The sequence below is a fragment of the Meleagris gallopavo genome, chromosome 11 (assembly GCF_000146605.3).
Source record: "Meleagris gallopavo isolate NT-WF06-2002-E0010 breed Aviagen turkey brand Nicholas breeding stock chromosome 11, Turkey_5.1, whole genome shotgun sequence".
Classification (NCBI taxonomy): Eukaryota; Metazoa; Chordata; class Aves; order Galliformes; family Phasianidae; genus Meleagris; species Meleagris gallopavo.
This window is the reverse complement of record NC_015021.2, coordinates 4,136,609-4,150,368: the sequence shown is the minus strand read 5'-3', so window position 1 is coordinate 4,150,368 and position 13,760 is coordinate 4,136,609. Positions and strand designations below refer to the sequence as shown.

General features: G+C 36.2%; 1 protein-coding gene across 2 annotated transcripts; it reads left to right on the top strand.

The window, feature by feature from the left end:
* Positions 1 to 489: 489 nt before the first annotated feature.
* TRIP12 (thyroid hormone receptor interactor 12) lies at positions 490 to 13,157 on the top strand. Of its 2 annotated transcripts, none has more exons than XM_019618944.2 (20): positions 490 to 593; positions 707 to 872; positions 1,578 to 1,695; positions 1,811 to 1,967; positions 2,258 to 2,411; positions 2,933 to 3,161; positions 3,833 to 3,951; positions 4,547 to 4,754; positions 5,525 to 5,625; positions 5,758 to 5,932; positions 6,455 to 6,596; positions 7,466 to 7,657; positions 8,331 to 8,482; positions 10,095 to 10,252; positions 10,677 to 10,750; positions 10,860 to 11,059; positions 11,289 to 11,416; positions 11,696 to 11,847; positions 12,232 to 12,374; positions 12,944 to 13,157. In XM_019618944.2, the coding sequence occupies exons 2-20, from the start codon at positions 794 to 796 to the stop codon at positions 13,140 to 13,142; spliced, it is 2,880 nt and encodes a 959-aa protein (XP_019474489.1). In that variant the 5' UTR covers positions 490 to 593; positions 707 to 793; the 3' UTR covers positions 13,143 to 13,157. The 2 variants fall into 2 exon arrangements, with proteins under 2 accessions (XP_019474489.1, XP_019474488.1); XM_019618943.2 differs by having other exon boundaries at positions 10,080 to 10,252.
* The last annotated feature ends 603 nt before the right edge of the window (positions 13,158 to 13,760 follow it).

Genomic DNA, 13,760 nt, shown 5'->3' with positions numbered 1-13,760 from the left:
TTTTTTTTCCTCCATCTCATTCACTGAAACCTAATTCCCATCTGAAGTCTTAACTAGTTGTTTCTAGAGCAGTTCTTATTATCTTGTTTGGATTTGGTAACTTGGCTGCACTGCATGATCTCAAGCTACAGTCTTTATGCATTTTGTAGAACTATACCCTTCATGTCTGGTTAGTCTGTGTCTTCTGTCACTGTGAATTCATAGACCTTCATTTTGTTTCCTCTCTGCAGAATCCAGAAAAGGATAATAGACACCTATTTACTAATCTGTAAATGTCCTGAAATGTATTTATGTGGAAAGTGTGAGACGCTTTCCAGGCAGCATGAGAGATTCAAGGCATATTATGAGATCAATTTAGATTGTATAAATATACTTAGGATTCAGAACTGTAGCATATGGTAAAACATGTAATACGTGTTAAATGTGATCTAGTTGGCCTTTAAGAAGTTTTATGTATGTGTCAATAACAGCTTAATTTCATGTATGTTAAAACTGTTTAAGGGAATACTTTTTTCTTTTAATAGGACAAAAAGTCTGTTGAAAGCACTTGTCTCTGTTTTGCACGGCTGGTAGACAATTTCCAGCATGAGGAGGTAAGTTTTTTTTTAATGGGGTTTTTTTTTTGGCTTCTTTCTGCCTTTCTTCCATTTCTAAGGGCTTACCTTTGAAAATCAGACTAACGTTTGATTTTTGTTTGCTCCTAAAGAACTTGCTGCAGCAGGTTGCTTCCAAGGACTTGTTAACAAACATCCAGCAACTTTTGGTAGTGACACCTCCTATCCTGAGCTCAGGAATGTTCATCATGGTGGTGCGCATGTTTTCCTTGATGTGTTCCAATTGTCCAACGCTTGCAGTCCAACTTATGAAGCAAAGTGAGTTGTTTTTTCATATTTTTGGGGGCCTACTTAAGTTTGTGGCTATGGTCAGTTGGGAATTCTGTGCACTTGGTTAAACAAGTATTGTTCTTTTTCTCTTGTTATGCTTTCCCTAGGATACTAAGTTTAGTTAATGTCATAGAGAGTAGTTGTTTATTTTTCCCCTTTCCTTTCTCTAGCTGTTTTTGCTGAAGTGTTCACCTGATGTTTTTTTTTTAAGTCTGCATTAGCTGCACGAGTTGCTTTTATTTCAACTTAAGCTGAATCATTCTTCTTATAATCTTTACTGGATGGGGAAATGTGATGTCAGGACTTTCTTCTAAGGGAAAACATGGGGGGGAAAAAAATTGTTACTGGTTTTGTCCCCAGTTATTTCTTTCTTTCCATTTTGTGAATTTTGACTTGTGATTTCAATTACTCTGTATGTTCTCATCCTTTCTTCCCTGCCATGTATGTTTAGTGATATCCCCTCCTATCTTCCCAGCAAGATGCCTCTTAAAGGCCAGGGTGGGACAAACAAAAAAGCGCACCAAAACCCTATTTCGGACAACAAACATTCTTGTGATGTCTGAAGAGAGGGCTTTTGTCCTTCTCTCTTCTGTCTGTTTGCTTAGGGCAGTGACTATTTCTTTTGTGTAGTGTCCAGTACAAACTGTAGTCTTCATACTGATATGAATGGTCTCAATAATAACAATTCTGTAGACATTGCAGAAACACTTCACTTTCTCCTTTGTGGAGCCTCAAATGGGAGTTGTCAAGAACAAATTGACCTTGTTCCACGAAGTCCTCAAGAACTCTATGAGCTTACTTCTCTTATCTGGTAAGTTATACAGTTTTAAGTTTCAGTCTAGTTGTTTATTAAACTCCATAACTCTTTTGTAACTCAGTATTCAGCTCGAACTTGTAGTAAAACATTGTTTTCATGTTCTTTCCAGTGAACTGATGCCTTGTCTGCCAAAAGAGGGGATATTTGCTGTTGATACTATGCTAAAGAAAGGAAATGCACAAAATACAGATGGTGCGATATGGCAATGGCGAGATGACAGGGGTCTCTGGCATCCCTATAACAGGATTGATAGTCGAATAATAGAGGTAGTAATTGTAATTGTTTACATGGGGGTGATCTTTGAACGTGTGTGCAGCTGTATTCAGCACTTTCTTTATGGTTTTGAAAATATCAGTCTTGATTGAATAAGAAATGCGTGAGGGGTAATATTGCACTGTCTGGGTATTCAGTGACAGGTAACTGCTGAATGCTTAATCACTGCTCTTATTGTATTTCAGTCAGTCATTGTTTTTTCCTACTGTGCTATCTGTTTCCCCACCTTCATATAGATTTACATTTGTTAGAGTATCCTTAACTTTAAACTCTTTGTTTTTAGGCAGCTCATCAGGTTGGTGAGGATGAGATAAGTCTGTCGACACTTGGACGTGTCTATACTATTGATTTTAACTCTATGCAGCAAATAAATGAGGATACTGGAACAGCACGTGCCATTCAGCGGAAACCAAACCCTTTAGCCAATACAAACACTAGTGAGTATAGCTTATGATACATCTGACATTTCTAGTTATGGCTGTTTTATGCTAAATGTCATGGTAGTTACTTGGCTAATAGTTTTCTTGTTTCTATGAAGCATCAAATTCTTCTGAATAAACTGAAGGCAAGCTTGCAGCAAAAATCAAAAGTATTCATACAGGCTTTTCCAGGGGATTGAGAATGTGTTAAATTTGGAGGAGGGTGGCTCATGGGTGGAGTCTTCTGACAGAGTTTTGTATGGCTTTTTTTGATGAAGATTGGGGCTTTCTATTAGGGCTCAGAAATAAATTAAAAAATTGAATTAAAAAATTGTTGGAAGAATTTATAGCTATGTTCTTGCTGTCAGTTTTACTTCTGGTTGTTAAAATAAAATCAATTAAAGATGTCAACTAATTCATTCTTTTTTTAAAATCAAAAACAAAAAAACAACCCCTCCCAAAAAATAGCAGACAACTAACTCATCAGAGTAAAGATGCAGAGAACTGTGCAGTGATTTATTGCATAACTTCTCACGCAGGTGGACATTCAGAATTGAAGAAGGATGATGCTCGAGCACAACTAATGAAAGAAGACCCAGAATTGGCAAAATCCTTTATCAAAACACTGTTTGGTGTTCTTTATGAAGTGTATAGTTCTTCAGCTGGACCTGCTGTTAGACACAAGTGCCTTAGAGCAATACTTAGAATAATTTATTTTGCTGATGCTGAACTCCTGAAGGATGTGCTGAAAAACCATGCTGTGTCAAGGTGAGTTCATGAAAAATTGTGAATGGAACTTATTTGGCGCTTACAAGTCAAATCTGATCAATTATTGACTCATCTTTTCTCACAAAGAAATTGTAATTTTTAATTCTTCTTTTAATTGTATGTTTTTCTAAGTCTGAGGCTCTGTAGTTCTTCAGGAACTTGACTAATCTTAGATTTTGCAGTTGGTGTTAACTAAGTTTTTCATATTAGAAACCGATTGCTTACACTGCTATTTATGTCTAATATTGTTTCACTGAGTTCTAAACTTACCCGCAAGGTTTTCTGAAGTTGAGATGACTTTGAAGTAATAGGATGTGAACAGTAACAGGCTTTATATCATTCTACTGGCAATTTATGTTCTATTTATGAAACATCCCCCGCTTGATATACTGCTAGTTTAGGGGTCAAGGCAGAAGGCTGCAATCAGAAAATAAAAAGGTTGTACCAAGTTCTGGTTTCTTTGAAGGGAAGGAAAACTGTTCTATGCCTTGTGGGAAAAGTGACTTAGTGACTTAAAGCTCTCTCACCTATGTATAGCTTTTACGAAAGTGCTATGAAACTTGCTTGTATACCGGAATAGTGCTAACAGTGTGTGCAAGATGAAGTGGCTTTGCTATCAAAAAAAGACAAACCTGATTCTAATAAATTATCTGCTGTATTGTCTATTGTAGTCATATTGCCTCCATGCTGTCAAGTCAAGACCTTAAGATAGTAGTTGGAGCCCTGCAGATGGCAGAAATCTTAATGCAAAAGCTACCTGACATTTTTAGTGTTTACTTCAGAAGAGAAGGTAATCCTTGCTTTCTTTCCCTCTCTGTTCTCCTTACTAGTTAGTATTCTGGGGTGTGTGTTTGTGAATGCTTCTCTCCCAAATTGTAACATTAATATCTTACTTGCATAATAAGGCAAATCTGTGCAAGGTATCATTGTATGTTGATCAATGCTCTGAAGGAGAGACAGATGTGGCTTTTTGAATCTGAAACATGTTTGTACAGGCTAATAATGTTAGAACTTATATTTAGACTGAAGAAGTCTGATGGAAATTACATGGGTAGTCCTACTGGACAGAGCTAATGAATGTTGAGCAGGAATTCCCTCAGTCTCCATACTTTTTAGTTGCCTTACCTGTAACTGTCATTTAAAAAAAAAAAAGTGTAGATTAACTTATTCTATAATAAGATTAATCTGCTTTTAAAATTGTGTGCAACTGCTGCAAATAAACTTAGTGTGTGTATATGCTTATGCAAATGTTGCAGAAACCTCATAATAGAGGTTAGAAGTTGTTTGAAGAGACAGAAGCCTTTTACCTACCTTTATGTTCTGTACCCTCTTTCCCCAAAGCCCTAAATAAAATACTAAGCATAAAGATTTCTTCCTTTTTGAAGGAGTGATGCATCAAGTGAAAAACTTAGCGGAATCTGAGGCTTTGCTAACGAGCCCACCAAAAGTATGCACTAATGGATCAGGAACGCTGGGTACCACTACAACTATAAGTACTGGAACAGCCACTGCTGCCACTAATGCAGCTGCAGATCTGGGCTCTCCCAGCTTACAGCACAGCCGGGAGGATTCTTTGGATCTAAGCCCACAGGGGTAAGTGCACTGTGTGTTGTGTGCAAATGTGTTTTTTTTTTTTCTTTGAGAAAAATCTTAACTGATGTGGGCTGCTACAGTATCAGCTGTATTTGGCTGTGATATTTTCCCTTAAAAATAGAATGAAGATATCATCTGGAAGCTTTAATTCATTTTATACTTTTTTTTTCAAGAAAAAAGCAAATAAAGAAAAACTAGTGACCTGATAGTTGTGATGTAATGATATGAAACAATCCATGCTTTTTGGTGGGAGACTGCAGAATGCCAAGAGCAACAGCTGTAGTCTCATGTAACTCCTGAGAACAGTGATTCTTTCAAAGGAATACTTGCCATAGTGGTGGTTGCTTTCTGCTGGGGACTGGAGGGAAGAGTCATTCTTAAGTTATTATTGAGGGGACAGGCAAGTGAATTCTTTTGCTGTTTGTTCAAGAATTTGTATTGTTTTTTTGTATGAAGTGCATTTGAATAAATGAATAACTAGACAAAGGCTCCGTATTATTTTCATGTTTTTACCTAGTGGTACTCCTGTGTTTGGTTACCTGTAGTAGAAGAGTGACAGCAAGTCAAGTGCTTTTCTTCTAGCTGGAATAATTGCTTTGTCCTTCCCAGTAAATTAAGAGTTGAGACTCCTTCTCCTGTAGTCTGTTTTTCTGTTGCGCCCTCCTTGTTTTGGGTTGGGATCTCTTCTATCCTTATGCTTATGAATGTGCTGAATCATAGAACTTACAGAATTCATGGAATCATGCAACTTTGTTTCTAAATTTGGGCAGACGACTGAGTGATGTTCTAAAGAGAAAAAGACTGCCAAAACGGGGGCCAAGGAGACCAAAATATTCTCCTCCAAGAGATGATGACAAAGTAGACAATCAAGGTAAAATATTCTTTATGACTTGGATTCCTTTTGTAGTAAACTTATTGACAGTGCTACTTAATGCATTAATGCTAGCTGCAGTAAAACTGTTGATTCTAGGAGATCATTGTAATCCTTTTTTTTTTTTTTCAGCAAAAAGTCCTACAACTACTCAATCTCCTAAATCTTCCTTCTTAGCAAGTTTGAATCCTAAAACATGGGGAAGATTAAGTACACAGTCTAACAGTAATAACATTGAACCAGCACGAACAGCAGGTGTAAGTGGTCTTGCAAGAGCTGCTTCCAAGGATACAATTTCCAATAACAGGTACACAAGTCAAAATGCTTCTAATATGAACCTGTATTTGAGATGCAGCCACTTTCTTATAAGTTGTCATATAAGCAGGTAGCGCATCAAAGGTGTTTGGGAACAAATGTTGCTAAAATAATCCTCAGAGAACAGTGAAAAGACTGTGGATGGATCATCACTGAAGGTATTCAGATTTGGGTTAGACGGAGCTTTGAACAACCTTTTCTAGTGGAAGATGTCTTTTCCTGTGGAGTAGATGATATTCCAGGGTTGTTTCCAAACCATTCAAGGATTCTATGATAAGTTGAGGAAAAAGAATAGCCTCTTAATAGTGTGTAATAATGTGCTGTAAAAACAATTGGAGAACTTGGAAAAATAGTGCAAGAAGTAATTAGCAGAGAGAATATATTTACTGTAATTAGTAAGAGGGGAAACTTTTTTGCTGCTAAACATAAGGGAAGTAGTACTCTGGCTGTGTTTACTTGTATTGCTGAAATATGCAAATACTAATGTGATCAATGCTTTTATGTTTTATTACAGAGAAAAAATTAAGGGTTGGATTAAGGAGCAAGCCCATAAATTTGTAGACCGTTATTTTAGTTCGGAAAACATGGATGGAAGCAATCCTGCACTAAATGTATTACAGAGACTTTGCACTGCAACTGAACAACTTAACCTCCAGGTTAGAAGTGGCAGACTTGTTTGAAGGGGTTGAGTGGGAGTGGAAGTGATGGAAGTGTTTAGGAGGAAGCTGTGATTCTAGAGGAAGAAAAGCTGGCTATTTTAGACAATGTGGGCAGTGTTTTAAGTGTTTCTAAACTTGAACTGGCTTGCTTGTTTTTGTTTTTTTTTTTTTTAAATTACCGTTTAACTACTGGCATATGACTTATAAAAACTAGCTTAATAATGGTATGCTCTGGTTCTTTTTTGCTTCTAGTGTTTGCCTCCAAATTCAGAAATTCTGTAGTTGAGTGTTCAAGATTGCTTTTCTACCTGGGGAGAACAGTTTGTAATCAAACTTTAGACAGAGTGTATGGGGAGGGCAGTGGTATTTTGTTGAAAGCAAATACAAGAAATGATGCAGATGAGGCCAAATCTATTATCTCAAGAATTTTGAGCCTGACATCTCAGACAGTTGTGGTACTTAACAAATAGTCTAAACCTGTAACTTCTGAAGTAGCTGAACATTTGAGTTATGTGCTTTGACCTTAGAAATAATTATTAAATAAAACTTTACTTTCTTGACTTCCACGTGGTCGCTGATCAAAATCTGTATCAGTATGTTTTAGATCTTTGTATTTTGTTTGGAGCTCATGAATTTGAGACAAATGGAATCCTGCCTTTCTTTTAAAAAGGGAAAATATAGTTGCCTGTAATCTTCCTCCTTGAATAAAGAAGTTACTTATCCTAGTTTATTTGCTCATTACTTGTATTGCGCTACTAAAAGAAAGTCCTTAGCTTTTTTAGAGCTGTTCTATGCTGTAGAAGAGAAATAGTATTTCTTAAACCCTTATTACTTGGGTAGTAAAACACTGTCTTCATATTCTTCAGGTGGATGGTGGAACAGAGTGCCTTGTAGAAATCCGTAGCATTGTCTCGGAGTCTGACGTCTCCTCATTTGAAATCCAGCATAGTGGATTTGTGAAACAACTGCTGCTTTATTTGACATCTAAAAGTGAGAAAGATGCTGTAAGCAGGGATATCAGATTGAAAAGATTTCTTCATGTATTTTTCTCCTCTCCAGTAAGTTTTTTTTGTTTTGGCATTTATGGTTGTTTTTCTCTATCTGAGAGGTTCAGCAAGGACCTTGACTCAAAGATGGTGGGAGTGCATATGGAATTATTTGTTTGCAGCAAAGCTCTATAATGTTATAACTTTTACATGGTTCTCTGTCTTTCTAAGTCATGAATTCTTTAAAATACCTTGTAATTAGGCATTGTCACCCAGCTAGGGGATGGGAGAAGATGGTCAGTTGTCTGGGTCTTGAACAATTTAAAGGTTGTTCCTGACTTTAAGTTGATATGAAAAGAGTTCAGGTAGTGATCCCAATCACTTTTGCTCTCTTTAGTCCTAAATATTGCAGGAAACTAGATTGCCTTGCCTTTACAGTAAGAAATTAAAAGTGGAAGTGGAAAAAGTAGGTAACTACAGTCTCAGTGAAGCTTCCTGCTCGGGGTTAAGGATGAATGCTTCAAATCTGCAGGGCTATTAATTCTAGACTAGAGTAGTAAGAGTGAGAAGTGCATTCTGGAGACGTCTTTCATATATATATATATGTACTGTCATCTAGCTGTTCTGATACTGATACTTGAAGTGAGAGCACTGAATTTTCACCTCTTTTGTGAACAAAAGTGGTGTAAGTTGCTTACGATTAATTAATTCAAACTTGTAACTAAAACATTTGAATATATTCTAGCTTCCTGGAGAGGAACCCCTTGGAAGATTAGAGCCATTAGAAAATGCACCTTTGTTGGCATTAGTCCATAAAATGAATAATTGCCTCAGTCAGATGGAGCAGTTTCCAGTGAAAGTGCATGACTTCCCCAGTGGAAATGGAACAGGGAGCAGGTAAGGATTAATGCTCAGGTAACGGTTTTGTTGGAAACTTTTGTTTTCTGAACTTTGTTTCAACACTAGGTAATGGAGGTATTCTGATCTTGTTCAAAATAAGAGAGGTTGTATCTACATCTTTGCTTGACATCTTAAAAAACTTCTTCCTGTTAGGCTCAGGTTGGAAGCAGTCTCTTCAATTTAAAAATTCACGTCTTCCTTGCACTTGTAGCCAATGCTGGAAGGAATAATTTCTGTTTTGCTAACACTGATATTTTTAGTGAAGCAGTAAACTGCTGTGGATTTGCATTACTGTGTTCAACTTGATTATTCAGAGAGGTTCTGTTCTCCTGAGAGGCAGTAGAAGTAGTTGAATGGTAACAGTTAGCTGTCACCATAATTTAAAATAACTAGATGTGCCCTCTTTCGTAATATAAATTAAATTTAGAATCCAGTTGTGTTCCTAGTAAGACTTGAACTACTGAAGGCCTATTTCTCTGATTTCAGTAATTTTCCATAGTAAATCAACAGTTTCTTTTGTTGTATAGAATCTAGTAAGTCATTTCAGTATTGCAAGTCTGAAAGTATTTATGAGAATAGCTATTGAAAAAGATGAATTTTGGTAGGCATATTCTTTTTGACTACTAAGGGAGGAGTGTAGAAAATAGTGGTGGTTTTTAATCAATAACTGTGATAAGATCTCAATTACAATAGATCTTTCTGAGCATCGCATTATAGGTTTTAATGTGATGTACTCTGAAGTTCAGCACTTGATTTTTGTGAAACTATTTGAAAAACAAACATGGAATTGAATGCATGCATCGTTGTTTCTAATACTTCAGGACCTTTATGTTAGCTTTCATAAGACTACAGAGCACAGGCTATTTGCAGTGCTTCCCAATATATATGCTGTTTATATAAAAAAATGGAATAACTATGGAAGTTGAAATTGCCAGTCATTCAAAATTCTGCTTCTTTTAAAGCTAACCATGGAAAGCCAGACTACAACAGCGCTGATTGACTGGCTAGTCTTAGTGTGTGTTCTGTCATTGGAAACTTTGAGTTAGGCTTTTGCTAGTACCTGGAAATAGAAGCAGTCCAAGATGAGATGTTTGTGTATAGGACTAGTTAGCACAAGTATTGACAGTTTGCATGGTGAAATGGAATCTGTGAACTATATTTAGGAAGGAAAACAAGCTTTCAATTTCTCTTTAACTTATTAAAACTCATGAGAGTGAAATGCTTGCATTCTCCATCCCTGGTTCTTCTCCTTATTGCATTGTAGGTCAACACAGCTCTAAAATTCTTTGACCACTGAAAAACTTCACACATCAGTGATGCTCAGTAGGCCATACTGTGATCGGACCTCAGACTGGGCTTTCTCTTAATCCATGCAGATTCCTTTGGAAATAAGACTCTGGCCAATTTAGATTCTGGAGTTCTTATACTGTTAAACCCTTAATCTGTTGATCTAAATCTTAATAGCATGTTTTTAGAGTAATAGACTGAAATATCATCTGGACAAGTGAATTCTTAAATGCATGTATAAACCTTTTTTAATGCAGTTATTATTAATAGATTCTTTGTGGCAACTTTTTTCATAAATTATTTTGAGTTTTTCTCTTAACAGAGGATCCCAAGCTTTAAAATTCTTCAATACACATCAGTTAAAATGTCAGCTGCAAAGACATCCAGACTGTGCTAATGTGAAACAGTGGAAGGGTGGACCTGTGAAGATTGATCCTCTGGCTTTGGTTCAAGCCATTGAAAGATATCTTGTTGTTAGAGGTATCAATATCTTTATATAGTTGAGGGGGGTAACTTGTTTCTTAGGATAGTCCCTATTGTTAGTAGTGTTGAGTCTGTAGAAACCTGTGAGAATTCTATTGAAGAAAGTGTGAGGTACCTGTAAATGTATCTCGTTCACAGGAGGGTAAAGCAAGGCTGGAAATAAACCTACCACTTCATGAGGCAAACTTTTCCTGCTTGAAAACAATTCCATCTAAATAATTACAGAAATATAATTGAGTTGACTGTCAGATTGGCTATAATGTGAGTTTGTGAATGTTGACACTGAGATTTGTTCTAAAGTGTGTGACTCTTATATATTTATATGTATTTTGGAACTGTTTTAGACAGTGGAGTACTTAAGAGTACAAAAAGACATTTCCTGTTAAAACAAATAAGTGCTTTTTTCCTGCTCTTGCCTCAGGTTATGGAAGAGTTAGAGAAGATGATGAGGATAGTGATGATGATGGGTCAGATGAAGAAATAGATGAATCTTTGGTAAGCTTTCCCATTGGGGAAGGAGAGAGGATGGTGTGCGGAAAACTTCAAAGAGAAGCTAGTAACAAATTTTCCTAACTTGTGTGGTTCTTTGTTTTGCTTTGTTCAGGCTGCTCAATTCTTAAATTCAGGGAATGTGAGACATAGATTGCAGTTTTACATTGGGGATCACTTGCTACCATATAATATGACTGTGTATCAAGCAGTTAAGCTGTACAGTTTGCAAGCTGAGGAGGAGAGGGAATCAACTGATGATGAAAGCAACCCATTAGGAAGAGCTGGGATTTGGACAAAAACACATACCATTTGGTAAGTTTGCTAGAGGAAGGACAACTTTTCCAGTTTGAGAGAAATGTATGCATAAATAAAACTTGAATGTAACTAATTTACTTGTGAGTTTCTTACCTTTCTGCTTTTAGCTGTCACAGAAGTAAATTAACAGTAATTTAATCAACTAAGTTCTGCAACTGTTTCCTTGTAAGTAAAAAAACAAAAACAAACCAAAGCCATCTTAATAGAAACTTAAATTACATTTTAGGTACAAACCTGTACGGGAGGATGAAGATGGTAACAAAGACTGCGTTGGTGGTAAAAGAGGAAGAGCTCAAACTGCTCCCACAAAAACCTCACCTAGGAATTCTAAAAAACATGATGAATTGTGGCATGGTGAGTATGTTGCTGAGGTAATATTTCTGTGAAATTGCTGAAAGAATGGGGAGGAAGAGTGTTGGGCACCGTTTTTTTTTTCTAAAGCATAAGTTTTAAAATAAACACATAAGCTTGTATGAATGTGCATATTAAAACTAAAAGATGTAATTGGAATTGTCTAATGGAAGTGTGTCTGAGTGAATATAAATGACTAAAACTACTTAAGTTTCTTCAAAACAAGTTATGAACACTTCTAACTATTAAGTTTTGATAACAATTTTTCTTTTCTCCTGCTAGATGGTGTATGCCCTTCAGTATTGAATCCTTTAGAAGTTTACCTCATATCTACTCCTCCTGAAAACATAACATTTGAAGATCCTTCATTAGATGTTATTCTTCTTTTGAGAGTTTTACATGCTATCAGTCGATACTGGTATTATTTGTATGATGTGAGTAGAGCACTTAAAATCTTTCATCTTGATATAAGCAACTGTCCATAAATACATTAAATTTGTCACCTACCCTCAACCACACAAAAAAAGTAAGATGAAAGCTATATTTTCATATGGCCAGCCTTATCTTCTCTGCAGTGTGTTGAACGCGTTTTTTTTCTTTCCTTAAATTAAATGGTAACATTATTCCTGAAAAGAAAATGTGTAGTAGAAGTCTGCTCAGTCTCTTTCACGAATCAGGCTCTGTATGACCCGCATGACCAAAATGACAGTGAAACTTTTTATTCCTGTAATAAGATAATTAGAAGCATGAAGTCTGTAAAAAGACTTGTTTGATTTCCCAGCATTTCTTCAACTAGAAATGTTCTCTAATTATCACAGAATGCAATATGCAAGGAGATTATTCCAACTTCAGAATTTATCAACAGTAAACTGACAGCAAAAGCAAACAGACAGCTTCAAGATCCACTGGTAATTATGACAGGAAACATACCCACATGGCTGACAGAACTTGGAAAAACATGGTATGAATGACTTACAATATAGTATGTCTAATTTTAATTCAGTAGACCTCTTAACTGGGCAGCCCAAGTACAGGATGTGTTATACTTTTGAAAGTACTGTGGGAAAGTAAAAGGAACAGAAATCTTACAAGTCATGTGGCACTTGGATGAATGTTACACCTGTGCTGCATAACTTAAACTAAATGCAGATGTATGGTTTGGGCAACTTTTTTCCTTCTCCAAATACAGGAGCTCAAGCCACATTCTTAAGATCTTTTATGTGATTTAGATTTACTAACTGTAAAACAGGCTCTAACAAGTAAAAGTAAAGCTATACAGTCTTTTAATAGCCATGGCATTTGAGAATTTGTTACTGTTTTTTTCTAGAAGAGTTTAAATTTTTCCTAGATTTTTCAAAACATTCCATATTAATATTTAATCTCTAGACTTTCTCACGAGCATCACCACAAAACCATTTGGGAGGTTGCTTTTACTAATATCTAGTAAAACGTTAGCTTCAGGCATACTGCATTTGTTCTAGCCATAAATGGTAGTTGAATCCTAGCTAATTAATCCAATGCTCTTTGCAGCCCATTTTTCTTTCCATTTGATACCCGACAAATGCTGTTTTATGTAACTGCTTTTGATCGTGATCGAGCCATGCAAAGACTACTGGATACTAATCCAGAAATCAATCAATCAGATTCTCAGGATAGCAGAGTGGCACCACGACTGGACAGGAAAAAAGTAAGTATATGTGGTTCTTCTTTTTCAAAATGGAATGTGTGATTTATTTGTTTTGTTGTTGCTAAGAATATAATTGCGAGCAAATTTATTTTAAAACATCACTTCTGGTAGCATACAGATGAAAAGGAGGCTTATTTTCATTCATTTAAAAGTCCCCAAGTAGAAAGCATGATGTCTTCTAGGTATCTGCCATTAGATGGCAGAAGGGGCTAGACTGTACTTCATTGCTTCTTCACATCCTGCTTAATTTAGAACTGTGTTCTTTACAACTTCTGAAACTATACACCAAGAATTCAGCTTTAGGTTTGGTTAGAGATTTCTGTAGATTTGCTTGTAAACTGATTTCTTTTGGGTAGAAGTGGAATACTTCTGCTAATGGGATGTAGAGCAACATTATCTGAATGTACGGAAACACCATCTTTATATTCTGGGAGAGTATTGTTACAACATGCTGAAATTACACTGTGACTACATAAAATTGAGGGAGCCTTGGGCTCTCTGCCTTGAGTGTGAGAATGTTATTTTAATCTGAGATTTGCTGTATTGATCTGCATGGTTTTGAAAACCTTTGGAAGAGAGTAAGTGAGAATCTAGCTTAACTGGACCATAGCTTCTAACATGTAGGAATCCCCAGGGTGTGTGGTTGGTGCTTTTTTTTTT